General features: G+C 42.5%; 1 protein-coding gene across 3 annotated transcripts in view; it reads right to left on the reverse strand.

Annotated features, from left to right (window-relative positions):
• Positions 1 to 25,687, reverse strand: part of LOC116952159 (atrial natriuretic peptide receptor 1-like) — a 105,797-nt gene that overhangs the window by 63,302 nt on the left and 16,808 nt on the right. For all 3 annotated transcript variants that reach the window (XM_076065442.1, XM_032971648.2, XM_032971390.2), the window contains exons 2-7: positions 5,345 to 5,544; positions 4,800 to 4,913; positions 3,584 to 3,719; positions 2,969 to 3,063; positions 2,161 to 2,290; positions 1,545 to 1,629 (exon numbers count right to left, since the gene is read on the reverse strand). In XM_076065442.1, the coding sequence (XP_075921557.1) occupies positions 1,545 to 1,629; positions 2,161 to 2,290; positions 2,969 to 3,063; positions 3,584 to 3,719; positions 4,800 to 4,913; positions 5,345 to 5,544 (760 nt within the window). The remainder of the gene's footprint in view (positions 1 to 1,544; positions 1,630 to 2,160; positions 2,291 to 2,968; positions 3,064 to 3,583; positions 3,720 to 4,799; positions 4,914 to 5,344; positions 5,545 to 25,687) is intronic.

Here is a 25,687-nt window from a genome sequence, read left to right on the forward strand (position 1 = left end):
TAACCCGGCGACTTGATTTTGATTCATGGCCACGACTAACATCAGCGGTGAGTGATATGAGAATGGCCTTGAGTAGCCCCCTTCACCAACAAGCACTGGCCGGCATGGTGATGTTACGGTCAAGCAACTCAGATGACCAAGATGGCATGCAAAGATCATCATCCAACAGTGGATTAACAAAGGCCGTTAATGATTATCCATTGTATTTAGTTTTGATTTATAGCACGGAATTATATTTTTAAAACACTCAATATTTTATATTAATTAGTCATTTCAGTTGTCTTTATCCAAAAAAGGGAACAGCTTACTGCAAAATAGAGGTTTATCTATTCTTAAGCTCATGATACATTCATTGAATCACATATGAAAAAAGTGGAGTGCTACCATTTACCAAAGGGTTAAAAATATATATATATTCCCACCTCCTAATCCCCCTCCTCACCCCCTACCCTCACCCCAACCCCCACAACATTACGAATAAGGTCGAGATGGTTTTGTAGCCGGCTCAACTGGCCTTCCCTAGAATTCCCTAGAACAGTTACACGATCAAGTCTGATATTGTACGTATGATGAGCGGGGTGGGGGTGATAAATGGAACGTTGTATCTAATTGCACCCAAGTTGGACCTTCCCCCACCATGATAATTGCTTCCCGTTTATCTTCCCCTGACACTGGGTGACGATCAGACAAAGCCTCCAAGTAGCACGGTTGACTAAGTACGGTGCAAAAAAAAATTCAGCATACATACAGCCTGCTTTTCCTGCTCATAAACCTGTACATTTCATGACAGCAACATTCTTATATATCTTCTTCGCTTAGTACTCTTGCTATACTGAGAGTAATGTTACTTTTAGCTGGTTTGTATAAATATATAAATAAGCATTCTTTAAATGAATTGTGACAGTGAATCACATAATTTGCATTTAATCGCCAGGGGAGGTGAACCATTCTCGCTCTGGCATGTTTTTTTTCTTCCAGAAAAGATATAACTAAACATAGCTACACATTTTTTTTTTAAATTTACATTTTAATCATAAATGTTACAATTACGTTGCATGTATCTTTGAAGGTTGAGCTTTCGTCTAAAAATCTGGGACTACTTTCGTAAATTACTTCCAGGGTGTTTAATGGCCAACTTTACCAAAGTCAGTAGTATGCTTTAATCCAACAGAAATTACCAGATGCCTGCCAGAATGGAAATGCTCACGCAAACGAGAACTGGCTCGGTGACAAGTGTGCTAACCACTCTGTTCTCAAGCCACCTCATATCTGGTGGGTGGACCGATTTTGTTTTCATAAATGTTTGCTGCTCACTACCAAGCAGAGGAGTGGACATGCAAGAGAAGCCTTTTAAGTTAAACAAAAAAACAAGAGATATTCACATGCTCAGGAATGTATATCGGTACGCTGTGCCACTGCGTTGTGTGCAAACAGATGCACAGCCACGCAGCTCTGTGATTTTGCAATAAACGTGCTAATATGTTAAACAGCTGTTTTAGCATACACTCAATATGTGTAATCGATGTTTTGTATGTGCTGCTAACCTGTATATGAGAAAGGACGATACTGCAACTATCAGCAGTATGAGGCTGAAGACGATCATTAAAACCTCCATGGTTGAAAATCCACCTGGTTAAGGTAAAAAACACGAGGAATTAGTTGTTTTCCATACTTCAGTCGTACTATATATAATATCGAGATAAACACGATACTGCCCGAGTAGGATTATGATATATAGTTAAATCAAATTATGATAAAATATGGTACACTCAGCCATATGATACTTATTGTCAAATACTGTGCAACGATATTCTTTATTAAATACTGTATAACAAATCGATATATCCAGCTCCTCCAGATTAGAATGTACCATAATAATAGCTATGCTAGTTCATATTTAAGTATATAATAACAATTTAAATGTGCATGTGCAGTTTCAATGATACAAATACTAATGCATCTCAAGACACTACGAAACGTGGGCATGGAGGCAAACGAAAAAAAAGCAAGGAAAAGAGTTGATCCAAGACAGGAGCCAGCCAGGATAAAGTTACTAAATAAATAACACGAATCACACACTGAGCACAATCACTGCTGGCCAGACAAATATGTTTGGCTCTCTGTCGTGCTGTCTTCAATATTTGCGAGTTGTGTTCACACCAGAGATGCAGGCCTCATTCTCAAATCCACACAGCGGGACGTCTTTGGGGATGGATCCCCCAGGCCACTGTATCTCCAGGCCTGGGACCTCAATAAGCTTACTGGATGCCCCATCGTAGCTGAGAACTACCTGCAAAGAAACATGTATGACAAATATTACTGAACAGGCTGTCGGTAAATGTGTCATTCATTATTAAAGAATTCTAAAAGCGCAGTGTGAACTGCACGATTGTATGTTGGGGTTATGTGAAAGATGAAGTGCACACCGAAAGATCTGAATGCTTGAGTTATGTGCAATCACGCTTAAAATAATAATAAAAAAAACACCTGGGGACTCTCGCAAATTATTGACTGCGATGAGTGTCGCTAATGTCACAGGCAGACATATGGAGGAACATCTTCATATCACTAAGTGTCTAGGTTTTAGAACCCAGCTAGAACTGGTGTCTAATTATGAATATTTAACAATGCACGGTGCCATATGGATACCCAGTATTTTAAGTATTATTTAACAATCATTTATACTTTGCCTCAAGCATGGAATATCGTTTTGCATCTTTTACTACGGTTTTAACTTCATCCTTTCCAGTAACAAGCAATATAAACAAATACTATTAATTAAAGAGAAATATAACATTTTTAAATAAAGCATTAAGATTACGTTTGTTGCTTCTCAATGCAATAAATGTATTTGTCGTTTCTAAAAAAAATGTTATGAACACACAAAATAAAGTTGGATAGTCAGGTTATTTGAACTTCTAGCAACAGACTGGTTAAAACATGGAGACATTCTTAAAATAAAACTTACATTAAACTCCCCAGTGTTCATGTCTGTCAGATCCCAAAGAGAAAAGTCAGTTTCCCTGTCACCGTTTCGGTCTATGGTGAACTCTCCAGTCACACCTAGAAAAAAATGTATCATTGTTAAAAAACATTTAATTTAAGTTTTGCACATCTGAATTAATGAGTTCTGGTATCTTGATCTGAAAATCCTCTCTTTCCTTCTTGGGCCGCAACACATTTCACCACCCAAAGCAGATTAAACCATATTTTGTTGTTGTTGTACCTTCAGATTTACCAAAACGGAGATTGGTATAAACTCTTTAAAACGTGAAGTGAAATGATTACATCGGGCATATTTTATCTGTGACTCTGAAACTCAGTACATTTCAGTGTGTCGCAAAAAAAGGTGAATAAATTCGAAATTCTAAACGTTGTGGCTTTCATGGCAATTACATTTATTTCACACAAGTGCTGAAAGAGCTCTATGCAGTCAGCCCAGCACTACATGTGTACACAAATGGGCAACATTTCCTGAGAATGCGTGAATACCAGTATTCATTCCAGCACAGCTTCACTCACCCAGAGCTCTGTAACTTAATCTAAATTAATAATGGGACTGAATAAACTTGCGTTTAATTACCGCGATACGTCCTGTTCCACATGTGCTTGGTAATTGCGTGACCATCGTGCACACCACCTCCCGAAGACAGCGTCTTGTTCAGCGCTGCCGTGTACATCATGATGGCGTCGTAAAAGGAGCCCGCTATTAAATTCATCTGTTTGCATTTGAACACAATGAATAATGTGTTGAACCACATCCGTATGAATTAAAAAAACAGTTTAGCTCTCTTTCGGTTTATACACATCAGCATTAACAAGAATCTCAACAAAAAGGCCGTCGCGTTCTGTATTTGGCATTCCTTTGAATGTCTTTACAAACACGGTGCCGAAACAACCAATGTGATTTGAGCACATCCACACTCGAACATGTGAGCACGCACAGATGCATAATGCTGGAAGAGTCACGATGAAGTGTGATGTCATTATGGATGCACTATACAGTTATTTGTCAGATTTACAATCATAACTGTGTTTTACATATTCATGATAGATGCTTCCAAAAAAAACTGCTTAAAATTCCAATAACTGAGCAGCCCCAGAGATTTGATTGATTTCCACTGCAACACCTTGTTCCACAAAATGACAGCTATAATATTAAGGTGCCAGTCGAGCCGGACATTTATATTATATAATAATTACAAGTATTATCAGCAATGATCTATCTACTGCTTGATAAAGGGATCGAATCCACATTACATCCCCATCCCTCATGATCCTGACGGGCCACAATCCATCTCGCTAGTGCACATGAGTTATCATTGCCCCTTCCCCCTCTCAGCCATGCTTTACTCCGTTAGCTGTTATTCCATCACCAGTCTTATCTCTTATCTTCCCTTCTAGCGATGTGTCCTGACCAAGTCTGCTTACGTTTCTTAACAGTCAACATGACGTATTTAAGGTTCATTTGTTCTCTCATCCATGGGTTCCCGCCTGTCTCTCGGTGCAATTCCTAGGATGCATCTCTCCGCCTCCACGTTTCCAATGCATGTCATAGCAGGTGCCATGGCCTAACTGAAAACGTTCTTCTTGAAGCACGTTGCTATATTTCTGTGTGAATCGTCTAATCAACATTCATAAAATCTCACAACTGCTAAGATACCTTCATCCAACAATATACAAACAAACACCATACAAAGCTGCACATTCATTGAAGTGAAATGTTTTCTGTTTTCATCTTCGATATTATTGCTCGTTGACACTTTATATTTGGTACACACGGGGTCACGCATACTCACCAGCGTGTCTTCAATCGTGAAATTGAACTGCTCCTTAGCCCGTTTCTTTAACTTCACAACAAAGTCTTTGTATTCGATGTTCTGAGGTTCACGATAAGAAATGATCATAACAGCCTGTGGAACAAACACGTTTTGCTTATAAATCTCACGTTACCACTGAACATAAATGCTGTTTAAGTCAGAGATTCCATCGTAAGTGGCGAACAGTGTGTACCTTGTAGGTAGCTAATGGTGTGTACCTGGTAGAGAGTGAATGGTGTGTACCTTGAAGGTAGCGAATGGTGTGTACCTGGTATAGAGTGAACGGTGTGTACTTTGAAGGTAGCGAACAGTGTGTACCTGGTAGAGAGTGAATGGGATGTACTTTGAAGGTAGCGAATGGTGTGTACCTGGTAGAGAGTGAACGGTGTGTACTTTGAAGGTAGCGAACGGTGTGTACCTGGTAGAGAGTGAATGGTGTGTACCTGGTAGATAGTGAACGGTGTGTACCTCGTAGATAGACAACGGTGTGTAACCTCCGTAGGCAGAGTGAACAGTTGTTGTACCTTGTAGGCTTCCTTCGCCTGCTCGTCAAACTCATCGCCACGTTTCCAGGGTTTGCGTGACTCTGAGACATTGCTCTCGCTCAGAGACTCGCTGAACGGATCGACGTAGAAGAAGACGTAATCGCCGGCTGTCATGCCCTCCGCGTGCGCTTGCACCATCGTCTGCCTGAACACGGCCGCCGAGCAGCAGAAGTACACGACTGAAACACAGTCGCGCGCAGAGGGATAAGCAAAAAAAAACGCTTCGTGCTTTTACATGCATCTTGCCCAACATCGTGCCCATGGCAGTTTCATCGCACCGCAATGTCTGCTTCAATTTCGCATTCGTCACCAATTGGCTATATTGATGAGGACAGCACGTGGGAGTGAACGCAGATCAATAAGCTTCATCGTGTCTACTTAATGCGATATATACAGTAAACCCTCGCTATTCGCGAGTTTCGCATATATTCGGCGAGGTACCAAATGCATACTAATTCCCTATTCACGGCCCGCCGGACTCGAGTATCCGTGAGTGTATGTAGCGCCAGACCAGTGATACCGAGGAGCTGGGCGCAGGATGTTTGTTTCAATTTGAAGCTGCCTGCAAAGATCAGGCACACGCCACCTGGGCTGCCTGCTACGATCTCAGTCTCACAGTAAATCTCGTGCACCACGAATTTGCCGCTCCTGTGAACTCGCAATTGTGCATTTTTACTTTATACGTACTACACTTGCTTCATTGCCCCTAATCTTGGCTCTAAAGTGTATCGCGTTGCATCTCTCGAGGGGTCCCCCTCCCGAATTCCTCACCATCACCTCCACTATCGTCAAACCATTATCATCAAAGGTAATAATAAAAACACATTGTTCTTTATAATGTATTCTTTATTTATTGTAGTCATTGTTATTAAACATTTACCATTTCACCCCTATGTTCACTCCTACCAGGAACTTAACCCCATTGTTCCTATTATAATAATAGGGTTTTCCTATTTTTTCTGGCAACAAAACTGAAACCTTTTTACAAGGAATCACGTGTGCATTAACCATAATACTTGTGGTCAAAATGCAAAAAAACCACTGATAATATACACATTGTCCTTGAAACTGATTGGTCCACACCAGAGACGGCTTTCTTTTGAGCCTCGTCTCAATTGGTGCTAGACCAGATGACGCCAGAAGGCGTCACACAGCTCAAAGACAATGCACCATCAAAGTAATGAGGGCTCGGGGTAAGCATCTACATCATCAGACCTCTTTTGCCAGTACCAAAATATAATAATAGGGTTTTACCTTTTTTCTAGCAACAAAAATGAAACCTTTTTACAAGGAATCATGTGTGCATTAACCACAATACTTGTGGTCAAAATGCAAACAAAAAATATACTCTGATAGAGTACAGATGCATTTTTGCCAGCTTGATGTGAAAATTCAGGAGGTGGGTGCTGGAGCTGGACTGTTATACAGCCACTTAAAAGTTGTATTGTAAAATATGGGACGACCTCCAGTTGGGAAGACATTAACCGAAGCGGGGGGGGGGGGTTGACAGAAGGTCTTGGTTGCTGAAGTGGAAATAACGTGGAGAGGCTTATCGTGAGATTAAATGCAAGAGGTCAAAAGGGGTGAGAGTCCATGGAGGATCTTGATGACAATTGAGAGTGACCTGAGATTAGATTGAAAGCCACTAGAGTAGCCTGGTAACAGGGATAATGGTTTCTTGTCTGTAGATGTTGGCAAGAAGTTAGGCTACTAAATTTTTGATCGTTTTGAGCTGAACAGGTGAGGAATTTGGGGACATCATAGAAGAGAGATTTAGTTGCAATAACCAAGGCAATTAAACGGATCTCGGCAGAAAACCTGGCAAAAAATATTAAAATTTGGCTGATAGGATATGCTCGAAAGTTTAAATATAAGAGAGAGAAGGATGTTTGGGAAGATGCCAAGTTTTTGCAACGCTCTAGGTAAGCTCGAGGTCAGAATTAAAGAGTACATTCAAATTTATATTCTTGGTTCTTTCGGTAAAGTCGTGTAGAAGGGGAACAATAACATATTACAAATATAAAACAATACAATTCTCACGACGTTTCGACTGCAACACAAGCAATCATCAGGTGTGAAAACCACAGCAAGAAAATTTGAAAAAAGTGGCGGTTATTTTTCATGTTAGCACCACGGAGAGCGATTTGACAGTTTGTTCAGATGGACGAGTCCATCTATGTTCGGAAAAGAGGGGGAGACGAAAATAATGGATGCGGTCTGAAAGCCACCATAAGCGTGAACAATCAATTAAGACCCGAAATGGTTTATCAAATCCTTCCAATGATTGCTAAGCCAGAATCCATCTTCTCGGTTGAAATTGTCTCTGTGTTTGTATACGTGGATAGCCTCATGAACGAATCTCTCATGGTAGCCAGATGGTTTGCAAAGAACCTCTGTCTTGAAGAAATCAATGTCATGTGAGCCTACTGAATTATAACAGTGATCTGCCACGGCCGAGCTGTTGGTCCTACCGTGTCTTAGGTCTGCTTTGTGTTCACGAATGCGGTCCGAGACATGTCGTTTGGTTTCTCCAATGTAACTACTACCACAGAGGCAACTTAGTTTGTAGATGCCAGGTTACTGTATGTCCGGAATCACATCTTTTACAGACGGAACCAGATCACGGATTTTATGTAATGTGTTTAATCGGACCTGGATCTTGTGTAACGTAGATGGACTCGTCCATCTGAACAAACTGTCAAATCGCTCTCCGTGGTGCTAACATGAAAAATAACCGCCACTTTTTTCAAATTTTCTTGCTGTGGTTTTCACACCTGATGATGATTGCTTGTGTTGCAGTCGAAACGTGAGAATTTTATTTTTTTATATTTTTATTATTGTATTGTTTCCCTTCTACATGACTTTACCGAAAGAACAAAGAATATGAATCCCTGCAGTCACGAAAGCTTTAAATCAAAAAGAGTACATTCAGATTATACTTTTACCGAAAACAATTATTCGCAATCAGGACTCGGGTTTTCTGTTCATTCTGTACATTTTTCATTGTTAATCACCCCCATCATTTATATTTTTCAAAAAAAAACCTGTCACAATGATAAAGTACAAAAACGACATTCGGAAAGTATGACTGAGCCAAGATCTACAAACTCATATGCTACGTATTCATGTGCACCTACATTCAGAATGTATCCATTTTTCCTGATACTGTGCCCTTAGGCTGTTTGGCCATTAGGAAATGTATATATATAAATAACATGTATATGGCTTGTTTCAACGTTCATTAGTAACAGGATGTTATTTTATTAAGTGCGGGCAACTTTAAAGAATGTTTAAAGTAAATACCGTTTCTATTCATGACTATTAATTGGTTTTGACAGCAGAAGCATTTTGGAAAATTATCCAACTGAATGTCAAATGAACAAAAATGCATTCATGCTGCAGTATGTTTATTTGCTATCAGTACACTTATTCTATTTTTTATATTAAAGTTTATATTCAATTTTTTTTAAGTACTGTAATTGTGTGAATGATATAGTGAGCATACAATACATCACTAATATGCTCAGATTTTGGCGTGAATCGAATTCAAATCTTTTGACATTTGCCTCATGTCTCCCTCAAAACATGTGGGGGGCCTTCCCTGCAGAGAAAATATCGCCTATGCACAGCAAGAAAAGCTCGTCAGCATTTAATTGATTTTATCGCTGGTGCTATGTCTGCGATAAACATAACACTTAACAGGGTCACGGTAAAATCCCTCTGCTAAGCAATGGCTAATGCTTACCTAATGTATCTTGTGGACATACAAGAGACAGAGAGAGTAGAATGTCATGGCTGAATGACATCACCCGATTACATCTGAAATGACGCACTTTAATAAAGAATTAAAGCTTTCGTGACTGCATCAATTACTCAGGTTTTTTTTTCGGTAAAGTCACGTATGTAGAAATACCATAAAATTATATTATTTTATGGTATTTCTACATAACGGGACTTTACCGAAAAAAAACAATGAGTAATGACGCACTTTATTTAAAAATGCCGAATGTATAAATCATGCTGATTTTAATGTCTGCTGTAATCACAATAGTTTTTCAAGGATCATATATTTAATTTAAAACACAGAGGCCCCAGTGCGCACCGCTGCACGGAAACTCAAACCGCAGATGTAAAATTGCAATTGCAAATGCAGTTCTCTGTCATTACAATGTTCTGTGAATTCCTGAGAATCCTTGGATAACAGTGAAAAGAATTGTTCCCCTGGTCTGTTGAAAATAACAGGATTCACAGGGAGGTGGGTAATGGATAATAAAAGCTCTACATTCAACAGCGCGAAGAGTCCGTGTATACTCTCAATGTTACATTCTCAAAACGTTTAGTCTACTCAGTTACGGTGGACATGTGAGTAAACAAGCCTTCCCCAGCTAAACACGTTCGGCGCAGCTAGCTGCTGTAGAGCGTATAACATTTCCATTGTTCAGGCTACGTCATACTGACCAATAACTCATGAGAAGAACAGGTGGCAACAACGCTGAATTGTTTTAAGTAATCACACACTTAAAACGAAGTGCCAATCACATATCGGTTCGGCAAAGTGTCTCTATTTTAAGAGCCCTGCGCAGCCATCAACGATGGGATTTAATCCTTTGCACAGCACCCAATTCCAGAAAGCAACACGACACCACAATGACTCATTGTGAGGCCTTGCTTGAAAATAAAAAAAATATATAAATAAAATAATTATCTCATTGGGCTCTAACCTTTGGTAAAATAAAAGCAACTCACCTATTTGAAAGTATTTATAAGTTCAGTCGACTGAAGTAAAAAAAAGTTTCACTATTTGTTATGCTGGGCCTGTTTAAATGTAAACCTAGAGCAAGTGGCAATTACTGCTAAGAAAATAATTTCAAAAAGACCCCTTTCACATCAAATAAATGAATTTACTTTGTAGAGTTATTTTTACAAATAGGTTGTCTTTATTGCTTGGCTTGATATTACAATATGCAGTCACTGCTGCGCTCTAAGACACCAGTTACTTTCTCAGTTTTCATTGGCAAGACAATTTAAGTATTTAGTCTTCGTCTTGCAGTTGCAGCTAACTCACCAAAGTGGACTTTGTAAGGCAAAACGGAAAGCACTTATGCTCAATGGAGCTATTGTATTACCTTGGCTTCAAGCTGGGGTTGTGGGATGGAGCTGAATATTTTTGTTACGGGAAATGACGTGCATTCCAGCATTGCAAAATATAAACAAAGAGAATTAACCTAAAAATATAAATCTATTCAATTATAAGCACATTTTTAAAGCAATCTGCATGCTTCGGGTGAAATATTATTGTGAAAAGCTTCCTACTGTATTATTTTTCAAAAGATGGTACGTATATTAAAAAGACCCTTGCGTTCACTTGTTAATAAAAACACCGAGTGAGAGACATACAGTATATTTCAGTTTGAATTCTGTGACTACCATTAATTAATACTTACGCAGAATGCCATATCTTCCAGACAACCACAGCGGTTCCAAACAATATTTCACAACTCACCCACACGTTGTCTCTTCTTTCCATTCATCTCACACGTTTTCATCATGTTTTACTTACTGATTAGGTTAACAGTACCACTTTGCACAACATTACTGTACATGCATTGCATTGCTCTCAACATTGATACTCCTGAATACTAGCACATTTTTCATATATTTAGAGATTCTTGGAAATACATTTGTTTACCGGAGGTAAAAAAAAAAACATAAAAGTAATATACAATTTACAACCCTTTGTCAATGTGAGAGGAAGCCTCTCGGTGCTATGCCAGTCAGTCATGGGGGTTTGCTTGACCAAACTTCACCAAGCTTGCCACTGCAGGTTGGGTAAATATATAACTCGCCACTGATGTTTGCTGTGGCTGGGAATTCAACTTAAGTTGCTGGATTTTTTTGAAGTGTGCAAACCACTGCACCACTGCTCCACCTCACAATATATGTGACTAATAAAGTAAGAGCCACTTTAGATGGTGATACTCCAGAAAATGAGTTTGTATTCTAGCTCAAGTGTTGGGGATTTTTGTTTTACAATATTAGATTGAATAGCCTGTAATTGTACACCATTATATAAATATTAATAAAAGTGCACCATTTTATTTGTGTGCATATATACTGTATAAACACAAGGCGTACCTTTAGGTATGTAGAACTTTTTTCGCACCGTATGTAGCCAACCATGCTAATCAGAGGTGTGGGGGGAAGGACAACAAACTAAACACAAACATAAGTTCTAAAGAGTTTGATTCCCAGCCATGGCAAACATCAGTGGTGAGTAGATTACAAACCAAAACTGGGTTTTCACCGTCAACCAACCTGCATTGATCAGCATGAAATATGGTTATACAACAACCCTCACATTGTGGGACTTCACATATCAGTCGATTGTTAAGTGGCTGTTAATCTTGATTATTACGTGAATACGTCTAACACAATTACACAAATGTTATGGCGATACTCCGTTGGGAGTGGTGCGTAAGCACAAATAACGAACAAAAAACTCACATTTGTCAACAATATAACCTTAACAAGGAGAAATATATAACACGTGCCATTTTGGGCAATGGCCCTTCTTTGTAGCACATACTGTAATACACATTCAGAACCATTCCACACTTTGTAGAATAACTCCACAGATTGCATTTGTTGCCTGTAGCATGCAGAGGATGTAAAAGCCATAATAAGGGACAGGAACTGTGTACCCTTCATTTTTGGCACATCAACACGAAGTACGGAACGATGTACAGCACCTCCTTTATAAATGAGTTAAGTATCAAGATTCAGTGTCACAACTTAATTGAAGATACAATCATTTTCGTGACATTGTGAAGAATGTACATTAAGGTCCTGGAGTGGCCTAGCCAGTCTCCAGACCTTAACCCCATAGCAAATCTGTGGAGGGAGCTGAAGGTTCGAGTTGCCAAACGTCAGCCTCGAAACGTTAATGACTTGGAGAAGATCTGCAAAGAGGAGTGGGACAAAATCCCTCCTGAGATGTGTGCAAACCTGGTGGCCAACTACAAGAAACATCTGACCTCTGTGATTGCCAACAAGGGTTTTGCCACCAAGTACTAAGTCATGTTTTGCAGAGGGATCAAATACTTATTTCCCTCATTAAAATGCAAATCAATTTATAACAGTTTTGACATGCGTTTTTCTGGATTTTGTTGTTATTCTGTCTCTCACTGTGCAAATAAACCTACCATTAATATTATAGACTGATCATTTCTTTGTCAGTGGGCAAACGTACAAAATCAGCAGGGGATCAAATACTTTTTTTTCCCTCACTGTATTACACATCAACACGCAACACAACACGATCTACACTCGGATCTCGAATGCCCATCTAACCACGCTTCGGCAGAACTAGACACGGTTCGCTATCCCGGTCCGGACCACAAACGGGGTCCCGGACCGCGTGGCTAGAGGCTTCTTCTCCCCGACGTGGATCTTTGTAACACCAGCACACGAAGCACCTCGAGCTCCTCACGGGGCCCTCGTTATACGCCCCCAGGCTGGGGCTGGCTCCGCCCTTCGCCCCACCCACTTTCCAGGTCTCTCGGGCTCCTTCTCGAAGGTTCCCGAGAGCTCCTTTAGACCACGTGACCGTCCCACGGCCCCCGTCCACCGGTGGCCCCCCTCCAATATCATCCGGTCACGTGACAGCACGTCAACCAGCGTATCATGCCCCAAGGTAACCCTGGCTGGCTGACGCTCCCTCTCGCTCCCTCACCAGGAGCCCGCACCGCACACTGCTCCAAGGCTGGCACGACCCGGTTTTATTCATTCGGGTTTTAATCAGTTTTTACATAAAACCAGAGCACCTGGATCCTGCCCAAATCCGGTTTTATTCGGTTTTATTAAAGTTAAGTCGGGATATCAGTCGCACGCACCCATTAGCGGCGTTCGGCCGGGGCCCGGGCTCAGCCGCCATGCGCGCTCCAGAAGATCGCCATCAAACTGTTCAGCTTGGCCACGTCGACCGCTGCGTTTGAGCGAAACTTCTCGACGATGGGATTTATCCGTTCCAAGTTGAGGAACAGCCTGGCGCCCAACACAGTCGAGAAGCTCGTCTTCGTTAAGTCGAACCTCAACGCGTTCTACGACTACCCGATGCCCGACGACGGCCACGACAACACCGAGTCCAGCGGCGAGAGCGACGACGAAGACGAAGACGCGGCGGCGGACGACGACGAGGAGCAGGACTGAAGTGTGCACGAGACGCCGATAATAAAACGAGGTTTTAATCGGCAAAATCGGGTTTAATTCCATTAAAACCAATAACCCGATTTGTCGGGCAAAAAAAAATCAGGTTTTTCCCACCCTTGCACTGCTCGCGATGCCTCCGCGCTAACCAGCACTCACCCAAGCCCCGCTAGGGCTGCCCGTAATGACAACACATTACCGGCCGTGGCTTCGCAAGCCCCGGCACCATACAGTGACAAGTACAGTCACTACACTCGTCTCAGTAATCTGTCTTCTTTCAGCCTCCAACATTTGCTCCCCTCATCACAATCTCCTACTCCTAATCACATAAACAATGCTTCCTTTCCATGTGCATTCTAAACTTCCAAAATGCTTCCTAAATATCCCGCCATTAAATTCCTATATTCCTCTATATACACCAACATTTAAAGAACATAATATTTTTTGGAACAGTAGGCACGCACACTACTTCAAACACTGATCTCTTAACACTAAAATGGTTAATGTAATCCACTGAAAACCCAGCCCACTAATGCAGTACATCTCTTGAAATCCTTCTTACAGCCCACTGCATTATGCATGATTCATTGCCCCCAGCGCAATTTGATGGATTGTCATGATTTGGGCGGGTGAAAATGCAATTCAAGAATATATTATTTCGTCTCGTTTGTACTGGTTTATTTGTATTGTTGGTTTTGAGTGTTCTTTTCATTCATTCCATTAGCCTAAGGGGTAATATTTCCATAGAATTTCCATAAAACCCTAACACGCACAACTCTCAGTATGCATTGTTGATTATAAAAATAAAATGTAATCAAAGAATCATTACATGCTGAGCACATTACCACCTAAATACACAAAGTCCTCCACCACCTCCCACATCCTTAATTCCGACTGACAGATGTGTTCAAGAAGCAGGAGCCCTATTCCTAACCACTGCCATCAATATCATCAATGGATCGACAAATCAATACATTTTGATTTAAAGCTTTCGTGACTGCAGGGATTCATATTCTTGGTTCTCCTTCTTTGGTTCTTTCGGTAAAGTCACGTAGAATGAGAATAAAATAATAAATTGATCAAATAAAATAACAATAAAATTCTCGAAATTCCTGGTTCTTTCGGTAAAGTCACGGGACTTTACCGAAAAAATCAATACATTCCTAAGAAACGTACAGGTGTGTACATAAAAGTCAATAGATGATCAATGTTGGTAATGCCACTACATATTGTCCTAATTTTCTCTCCACTGCCAGATCCTACAGCTGTTGGACAATCACAATATACTGGCAAGGTCTACTCTTGTAGCATCTCAACATCTGAATTTAGGCCTTAAAATTGAGTGTTCATCTTTGGGTGACCATTAGAATACCAAAATATATATGATGTGTGCATCATGCCAGAATCAAATGCTTTATAGCAATGTTGGTACCATTCCGATGCTGAGTTCATTCTGGAAGAGGCAGGCAGGTGTGCAGTGGTTTGTGCGCTGCACTATGAACCCATTAACCTCAGCTTCATGGCTAACATCAGTGGCGAGTGATATGGTGAAGTGAAGTATAAGTAAAGTCTACCAGCATGGTGAATAATTGTCAAGCAACCCCCACGAATAATGGGGCATGATAAAGCTTTTATTCACCAGTGGATTAACAAAGGGTTGTAATATAAACGATCTGCGATGTAATTTTTGACACACTGTCAAAAGGGGCATAGCAAACTCTCTTATAAACATCATGGAAAAGGGTCACACTATTCTCCACCCAGTCAAACTTCAAGGTAACTCACTGCATTGCATTCAAGATCCTCCATGGACTTGCACACCTCTCCCTCGCATCTCACAAGTTCTCACTCCAGCAATCAAGTCCTTCTGTCAAAGACTCCGGTCAACCTTCACTTAGCGGAAGGTTACTCTCTCTCCCCTGCAGCCCCTTTCGTCTGGAATTCCCTCCCCCTAGGCCATCTGTGCTGTCAAATCTCTGCCCCTGTTTAAGTCTAGACTCAGGACCATCCTATTCTCTGCTTATGCTGATTTTATATTATGTAAATATATATTCCTTCTTTTCACGTAGCTCACACCATTCTGGGATGAAGATATTGCCCTACCTCGCAAGATGGCCGCCAGAGGCGTGCGCGCTCCCAGCAGCGGCTGGCGGGGCCGTTTGTGAGGGGGCCCAGGGAGCCGACGGAGGGAGCCGATGGAGCTGAGGGGGCCAACGGAGCTGGGGGGGCCGACGGGGCCGGGGGAGCCGGGGGGGCCGACGGGGCCCGGGGGGGGGGGGGGCGACGGAGCCAGGGGGGGCCGACGGAGCCAGGGGGGGCCGACGGAGCCGGAGGGGGCCGACGGAGCCGGGGGGGGCCGATGGAGCCGGGGGGGCGGACGGAGCCGGGGGGGCCGACGGAGCCAGGGGGGGCCGACGGAACCAGGGGGGGCCGACGGAGCCGGAGGGGGCCGACGGAGCCAGGGGAGGCCGACGGAGCCGGGGGGGGGCGACAGAGCCAGGGGGGGCCGACGGAGCCGGAGGGGGCCGACGGAGCCAGGGGAGGCCGACGGAGCCGGGGGGGGCCGACAGAGCCAGGGGAGGACTGACGGAGCTGGGGGGTGGCCGACGGAGCCAGGAGGGGGGCCGACGGAGCCAGGGGGGGCCGATGGAGCCAGGGGGGCCCGACGGAGCCGGAGGGGGCCGACGGAGCCAGGGGGGGCCGATGGAGCCGGGGGGGCGGACGGAGCCGGGGGGGCCGATGGAGCCAGGGGGGGCCGACGGAACCAGGGGGGGCCGACGGAGCCGGAGGGGGCCGACGGAGCCAGGGGAGGCCGACGGAGCCGGGGGGGGCCGACAGAGCCAGGGGGGGACCGACGGAGCTGGGGGGGGGGCCGACGGAGCCAGGGGGGACCGACGGAGCCGGAGGGGGCCGACGGAGCCAGGGGAGGCCGACGGAGCCGGGGGGGGGGGGGCGACAGAGCCAGGGGGGGCCGACGGAGCCGGAGGGGGCCGACGGAGCCAGGGGAGGCCGACGGAGCCGGGGGGGGCCGACAGAGCCAGGGGAGGACTGACGGAGCTGGGGGGGGGGCCGACGGAGCCAGGGGGGGCCGACGGAGCTGGGGGGGGCCAACAGAGCTGGGTAGAGGGCCGACGGAGCCGGGGGGGTGGCCGACGGAGCCAGGAGGGGGTCCGACGGAGCCGGGGGGGGGGGGCCGACGGCGCGAGCAGAGGGAGTCGGCACTGACTTTCTCATACATCATACACTGACTCACTCACACCATGCACTGACTCACTTACACATTATGCACTGACTCGCTCATCATCCGCTTACTCACTCACACATCATACACTCGCACAACCACTGACCCATTCACTCATCATACACAGGTTCACTCATCGTGTGCTGGCTCACTCGCACATCATACACTCACTCACACTGCCGGTGACTCGCTCACACATCATACACTGACTCACTCATCGTGTGCTGGCTAACACATCGTGCGCTGACTCGCACATCATACACTCACACTGCCGCTGACTCACTCGCACATCATACACTCACTCACACTGCCGCTGACTCACTCGCACATCATACACTGATTCACTCATCATGCGCTAACACATCGTGCGCTGACTCGCACATCATACACTGACTCACACATCATACACTCACTCACGCTGCTGCTGACTCACTCACACATCATACACTGGGAGTGTCGTGCTGCCAGCTATGGCTGCAGGTTTTTGTCGTACGTGTTATGTATATTGCTTATTGTTAAATTTAAAATCACAGTTCCTATGATTACTGTTGTTACATTGTTTTCTTAGCTTTATTTTGGTCTGGTTGTGGTGTAATAGTTTTCTGCAATGTATATTCATATTTTGTTTGTTGCGGTTGCACCAGACTAAAGAGCCGCATGGCTCACAGGGCTATACCTAATAAATGAAACTTGAACTTGAAACTTGAAACCATTACTCCTGTTTTGGTACATAATCTTTAAGGTTAAATCTAAATGCACTTTAAATTGCAATTTGAATTGCGTGTAAAATGTGCTTAACAACGGCATTCCTCTGCTGATTACAGTTCAGGTAACCTTTCTCCCATAATTGCACTCTGAAATTCACAAATTAGAATTATGTGTTTTTACTTATTGTGGAAAGATGGAAAAATTATTAAGGCAGTATGATCTCTGGATTTATGATTGTCAACCCTCTCTGACTTATTTCTACTCTGAAGGTGGCTCATGGCTCAGACGATTAGGCTCCTATGTTATATTTTATTGTAAGAAAACAATACATTTAGTTTATGGGGTATTATTTTTACTTTTGAGTGGTCAGTGATGTTTAAGGTAAAGGAAGAGGAGAACAAGGTTAGAGAGATCCGTGTTTAGAAGGACAGGAGGAGCCCCACACACAGATTAGCATGTAGGGCCTCAGTAGAATAAACTTAGTTGAAACAAGATTACAATGGATTGTAAATACCTTGACAGTATCCTGGATAATCATAGTATCACCAAAGCCTGCCTGCAGTTGACCAAGAGCTTCAACAAAACACTTGGGGTGGATTGGTTACAGCTCAGGGTTTTATCAACAATCAACCTTACTATTAAACTCTTTGGTTCTTTCGGTAAAGTCGCGTAGATAGAAAATAAAAATAATAAAAAATAATAGATCACGACGTTTCAATCGCAACAGCAAGTGATCGTCTTCAGGTGAAAGAAAGAGACTGCTGTGGATGAGGCCTTATATAGACCGAGAGGGGGGGAGGGGGGGTGCCGCATCGGGCAAGAGAGTGGGGGCTAGAGATTGTGAGAGTTAACATGTAGGGCATGTGAGAATGAGAGTGCAATCCACAGGGCATGTGAGAGTGTGCAATAAAATGAGACTAAACGAGTGTGCAATGAAATGAGGGCATGTGAGAAAGAGAGTGCAATCCCACGTGGGCTTAGCTTAGAGAGAGAGAAGAAAGCTGAGACATCAAACTTAGCAAAACTTAACAATGCAATGCAACTCAGAGAGTCGGCCGTCACAACAGTTAAAAGTTTACCTGGTTGATCAAGTCCTTCCAATGATTGCTCAATTTGTGTCCAACTTCTCGGTTGAAGTTATGTCTCTGTTTGTATATCTGGATGGCTTCATGAACAAATGTTTGATGGTCGCCAGAAGGTTTGCAGAGCACCTCAGTCTTGGAAAAAAACAATTTCGTGTGTGCCCACCACGTTAAGACAGTGATCTGCCACAGCAGAGGTAATGGTTCTGCCGTGTTTCAGATCTGCCTTGTGTTCGAGACATGACGTTTCGTTTCCCCAATGTAACTGCTGCTGCAGACACAACTTAGTTTGTAGACACCAGGGTATTGCATGTCAGGAATCACATCCTTCACAGATGAGATCAAGTCACGAATTTTGTGTACTGTGCTGAATCGAACCTGGATCTTGTGTTTTTTCAAGATTTTTGAAATATTTTTGGTGACCCCTGCTATGTATGGCAAGGCGATGGTTTTGATTGGGTCCCCAGATGGTTCTCTCCCCATGGTTGGGAATACAGCTTTGCAGATTGTGCGGTCCGAATATACATTCATCTTGAGGGCTTGGTGTATGTGCTCCAGCTCACTGGCTAGGTGGTGCTGGTCGGAGATGCAACGGGCCCTATTGTATAGTGTTTTGATGAGCGAATTCTTCTGGTTTGGATGGTTGTGAGAATCAGGCTTTAGATAGGAGTCCATGTGGGTGTCCCAACGAGCCATCAGGTCTCTTCTCGATCAAAACATCCAGGAATGGTAGCTTGACATCATTTTCCACTTTCATGGTGAATTTGATGGATGGGTGTATGGAATTGATGTGGTTGAAGAATTGGTTCAGTATCGGCAGGCCATGTGGCCAGATGACAAACGTGTCAACTTCGTATGTCTTCCACAAGGAAGGACGTAAGGTGGAAGTCTGGATGGCATCTTTCTGAAATTTCTCCATGAAAACATTCGCTACCACTGGCGATAAGGGAGAACCCATTGGGGTACCTCCATTTTGTTTGTAGAATGTACCATTCCAGGTGAAGTAAGTGTTGGTAAGGCAGTGCCTCACCAAAGTGACAGCAATCTGTTTCTTTCACCTGAAGACGATCACTTGTTGTTGCGATCGAAACGTCATGATCTATTCTTTTTATTTTTTTATTTTCCATCTACGTGACTTTACCGAAAGAACCAAAGAGTATGAATTCCTGCAGTCACGAAAGCCTCAAATCAAGATTAAACCTTACTATTGTTACCTTGGTCAACATTTAGTTGGGGCGGGATAGAGCTATGGTAACTCAACATTTTCAGGATTGTATTAGGGGCTAATGAAGGGATTTGATCATTGGAGTCACAATTGATGGATGCGAGTAAGAATTCTGGCAGTGGCATTTTTATCATCTGGAGCTTCCAGGTGAAGGAGTTTTGTTGACTATGGAGTAGAGAATTATGGTTGATGATTTAAGGTAAGATGAAGCTATAGATGTTAAATATAACTTATTCGCAATGCACATGATTTTCAAGTGAAACCCTATTATCTAACATGAATGTGCAAGTTCTTTGAAATAGTAACCTTTTTCATACCCACATACACTTTGCCTATGTTCACATGCACAGGCATGTGTTCATAACACGTAAAACAATAATAATAATAATAAGGTGTATCTGGAAATTTAACACACATAAATAAATACATGGCTGTTTTAAACCCTATAAGGTGCACAGTGCACAGAGAGAATGTAAAAGAGCATCCTGCTCTCACCCGAGCCTCAATGCAACACAGAAAAAAGACCACGTTTTAGAAATATCATGGGCACTGAGTGAAAATGTTCGATATAACTGTCATCAAAGCATCCGCAAGTCCTTCCCATGTCATGAACGGTAAAGTATTTGCAGGCGATGTAGTAAACCATAATACTCAAGGTACATGTTATGCTTTTAGTGTTCTGATTTGTGTGTTAGTTATTGTAAAGGTACAAGTGCTGTATTCTGCCCAACTGAGAGGGATAGTGCCAGGTACACACTCAAGGGACATGCACGAGCGTGCAAGGTTTCAGAGGTTCCTGTATGTGAGTTTGACAATGGTCACAATGTTTGTGTCGATGTTAGGAATGCAAAGGTTATGTAGGATGACTTTTTGATGACATTTGATGGGTGGCACGTTGATATACATGGGGCCCTGTCACGTGTTCTTTGGTTGACAAGTTGTGTTGCTATTTCACGGTCGACTGGGAAGATACTGGGTGGGCACTGTCTACTTTTTAAGGGTACCGTATTTACGAATGGCACATAAGCCCTGCATTGCATTGGTCCTCCTGTAAAAATATCCATCATTGCCAGACAAGCAACGAGGAGTGAAAAATTGCGAACATGGAAATGTGCCTGTGGACAGCCACATTAATCTGTTCATTTGTGTAATATAAAAATGTTGTAACCTGGGTGAATTGTATTGCTGTATATAATTTGTGAGCATACTGAATGAAGGGAACACGCTCTTCATTCGAACAAGAGGAGATGCCTCCAGATCCATCTCACACATCACGCTAAAAAAAATCATTGTATTTGGCGGAGGATGTGCTGTTATAGAGGTAGCCTGTACAGGAGGTGACATACTTAGGGCCCATACTTGTGCTCATGGCATCCATTGAAAATAGATTTGTTGAGGAAGAGAACAAGGTAACCTCGTCGACTTCAACACTCAATTGATGTTGATAAAGTTTCGTGCAAAACTAGCTACTACTGGCCAAGACTAATTAGAGAATCTATCGAAATTGAAATAAATCAAAATAACTTTAACCGTTCGGATAGCTACCATTTTAGTGCTACGTGGAAGCGTACGTAGCCAACCATGCTAATCAGAGGTGTGAAATGAATATCTCACTTCAACATAAATCTCAAATATTTTACATTGAACATTTTTCTGCTCATAATAGGTAACTGTTAATGTCCACAGAATGCAATGACTGACATCACAGTCCACTTTCTCAACTTACCTCGATTCTGTCTCACCTTAGATTTGTTCTAACAATGGAATCGCTACAGATTCAATTACCTTTGTGATTTTGCTCAACTTAGATGTCAAGCTCACAAATTGAATTTAAAACCTTGGTTTTTTTCATTGATCCTGAAAACATTTTACGTGAACACTTCTCTCAAAGTTATGAAGCCAAATAACCCCCCCCCCCGCCCACCACACTGTGCACCATCTCCCACATCTGCCACTTAATTGCTCCATCCACTACTCATCCATGCCTCTGTCACCGATTGCCTTAATTAATGTAACTCTTTCCACTGCGATTTCCAAATCCCTCACTTCCAAACTGCAGGTGACATTTAGTCCACATCTTCCCAATAATCAATTCCCTCAACTGACTTTCAACCCCATCATGAATCAACTCCAAGATCACCCTTACAATCTTCAAAATCTTTCTTTCACCTGCCCTCACCTCCCTCTTCCATCCCATCTCACTCAATATGCAGTTCCATCGCTTATGACCTCTGCTGCAAAAACCGAAGTCTTCTGTTGAAACATCCGACAACATCTGCTCAATGGGATATTTCTCGATTACATCTGCTGCTTCTGATGCCTGGAACTCCATCTCTCTTGTCATCCACCCTGTTGACTCTCTCCACCTTTTGAAGTCTTTCATTAAGGAAGCCCTCTTCTCTGTCTTTAACTAACTGACTCTCCCTCAATGTATTTTCCTCTTTGCTGTGTATCCTCCTACCCAGTATCACCCTCATTCACTGAAGATTTCCTCTAACTTACAAGAAGTGTATCTCCTCTCTTTGTACAGCATCTTGATATGTGTTTATATTTGTATTTACTGTATTTTAAGATAATTGTGCTAGAAGGGTAGATCTTTTAGGAACCGTATATCTAATTTTTAAGAGTAGTGAGGACAGCTTTCGTTTTTATAGATTGGCATTTGACATAGGAATATTATCTCCATTGCTGTACAGTCCAGAGGGCTGGACTTCAACAAAGAAACTAGAAAAGGGAGATTTCACATTTTGAATATAGGCACATACAGATGGTAAAGAAAATACACACAGGATAGGGTAAATAACCTATAAGTTCTGAATGTACTGTATATAGCCAAGGCAGCATTCAAGAGGTTGCAATGGTTGGGATACATGAGCAGGATGGATGAGAGCACTTCATTCAGACAGGCATTATAGTGGGGCACCCTGAGTCTAAAGACCATGGGGACCACCTAATGCTGTGTGGTGGGATATGAAAAGAGCATCCCTTGGAGGTCAAGTGTCGACTACGCAACAGTTGTGGGATCTGGAAGAGACTGTGAGTTATTGTAGTGCCAACAGCATTGGTTGTGATGACCTCTTAACCTTGATCTTTACCTCTGCCTTAGACATAATAGAGGTTTGTATTCAAGTCCACTCTTTGCAGTGTAAGAGTAGGGAAAATGTTGTAAGTGACATGACAACAAAATTGTCCTTTCAATTTAATATTCATAACTTTTTGCTTCAGCAGGATATAACAGCCATACTCAAAATTGGTTCCATCCATCATTCTGCCTAATTCTGTATACTGGAAAAAAATCACGTCGGTTTTACTTCTGTAAGAATAGATGGAAACATGACAAGTGGGCGTTATGACATTGTTAAAGGAAGTTCTTGTGGTTTGTCAAAATATGGCTGACAAAATGTAGCAAACTCGTGCATACATAAATTATATTAACTACTTGCAGAGGCCTGCTCTGGTAATAATATCTGCCCTATATCTCTTGAGCTCTTGTCCAGTTTGATTTTCACGTATCTCTCCAGACTAGTGGATGGAGCAAAGAACTCGAAACACCACCGTGATCATTTACAATTTGAAAATGTGTGCAATATGAACTTAATGGGTCCACATACCAGCAACTTAAAACTTAAGTGAATCTAGTTGTGGAATGTATTCTATAGGTCACCATTTATGTCGCCAGAAAAAAAATGTCTCCTGTTACCTTGGATTTTTATTTTTACGCATTTTCAGCAAACATAGACTAATAGGTCTACTCCTAGATGAGCGCCAGTCTCGTCTCATTACTTGAGGCATTACCTCAGAGGAAACACAAAAATGCCTCAACAGATAATGTATCCACCATACGGATTATCAAGTACTGATTATTGTTCCTCTCTCATTCTTGTTCAATCACCTTCCCTCACCCCTTCTTTAAATACGTCTATGGTCAGTACTCTCCTGAAGACTTTCATTTACCAATATAAATGTGTCGCTAAACCCGCCACCACCCGGCAAGGTTTGTCACGTAAATAAAACATGCCAATTTGTTACTAGTACAGCACACCGGTGTGTTGTGGGTTTACTCTTTTATTTACATTTACACGCTCTAACCCAAAAAAAACCTCGATTACTGTTAATTATGAGGTAGAATCAACAATCATAAGCAATTGCACTCAAACTTTCCAAGATAAGTGTCCAGTTCAGTTATTACATTCCTGCCTTTGGAACTAATCCTGCTACTCATCCCTCTTCATCTTGCCATGTCAATGATTTTACTGCAATCCTACTGCACTCTTCAATATGCGATACTGCTAAATCTTTGAACGTAATAATACCCTGTCTTCCCCCCTGATTGAAACTTGCAGTGTTTTAGGTCTAACGCATTGCTGATGGATTTTTCACTGGTTCCTCCAGTTTTCCTCTCCACATTTAGAAACATGCTGTTTGGTCACTATACATTTCCACGTGATAAGCCACTTCATTGAGCTATCATTTGTAGTAAGGTCGCTTCTGAAATAGAGTTTTATAGATAAGTGGGTGTTACCTGGTAAAATAAGAAATAGTTTAATAGTTTATAGGTCTCCTGGACCAGTTCAGATATCACTCGCCACTGATGTCAGCCATGACTATTTACCCTGCATGTTGAATGTTTATGAAACCATGAGAAGGGCTGCAACAGGTATGCATACCTGATTATGGGCTCACTTGCAGACACCAAACATTTAAACTTGTGAGGCAAGTACTGTTAGCTAGCATATTTTAAAGCCAGTATGATGCACATTGTGGAGGTATTCTAAATACTATTCCTGGCCACCTATGTCTTCACAGTGTTGATATTTGCACACCATACCAGGTACTCTTTTAATGCTGAGTCAACCTAGAGGCTCAGCAACGGTTCAGGTACTACTTGCCACTGATGCCATCCATGGGCAGGAATTGAGTTACCAGGTTCATAGCGCAGTGCACAGATCACAAGGCCATCGTTCTCCTCCAGCTATATATAGATGGACCATAAATATGGTATGAACACATTATGTATGTAAAGCCTTTGCTTGTGTGGCATTTCGGAACATGATTTGTAAGCAACGGAGCAGATTTATGCTTGGCATCATTATGCTCTGGCACAAAAACTCTAAATCCTTTCATCGCATGACTAGATCACTTTGCGTGGAAAATAACGACTCTCTGCCTATTTCGTCCGTGTGGTGTGAAATAAGTTGAGCAGTTGAATTGATAGCCTTTGATTATAGGCTATTCAATTTGAATGCATTTTTTTGTACGTTTGAATTGCTTGCTCCAAAGTTGTAAAACAATTGGGATATGGCAGCTGTGGGGAGGGGTGGTATGAAGGAGGGTGACGCAAGTGAGTCATCAACAAGGGCAGGGAGGGGTTCACATGCATTGTGGAATGGGGGTCTTATTTTTGACTTATGGCCTTTCAGGAGATAGAGATGGAAAGTCCCGTGATGGCCCTCATCGACTCATTTAATTAGATATTTTCTTTTGACGCTTCCCTTTTCAAAGAATGTATTTTTGATCTGTCAATCAATGAAAAATATATCGGCCAACATTGCATTTCGCTTCACCTAAAGGTGCACAATTTTCTGTACGAAGCTGGCGAAACGCATGAGCATTACATTGTCAGCATAACGTTCATTTTACATCACAACACTACACATGAATCAGGCTCTATGTTTATGAGCTGTTAGTCCATCCACAACTTTGGTGAGGTTTTCGATATCTTCTTCTTGTACTGAGGTTGAAAACCATGAAGACTTGCTTTTTATCTTTTCTTATTGGACAATCAGCTGAGACCATGCTGACAGGCAAAATGCACACTGAACACATTGCTTATCATTTATATACAGGTGTGACTATATCAC

Source organism: Petromyzon marinus, chromosome 1, assembly GCF_048934315.1.
Source record: "Petromyzon marinus isolate PM22_M1 ecotype Great Lakes invasive population chromosome 1, UKy_Petmar_22M1.pri1.0, whole genome shotgun sequence".
Lineage (NCBI taxonomy): Eukaryota > Metazoa > Chordata > Hyperoartia > Petromyzontiformes > Petromyzontidae > Petromyzon > Petromyzon marinus.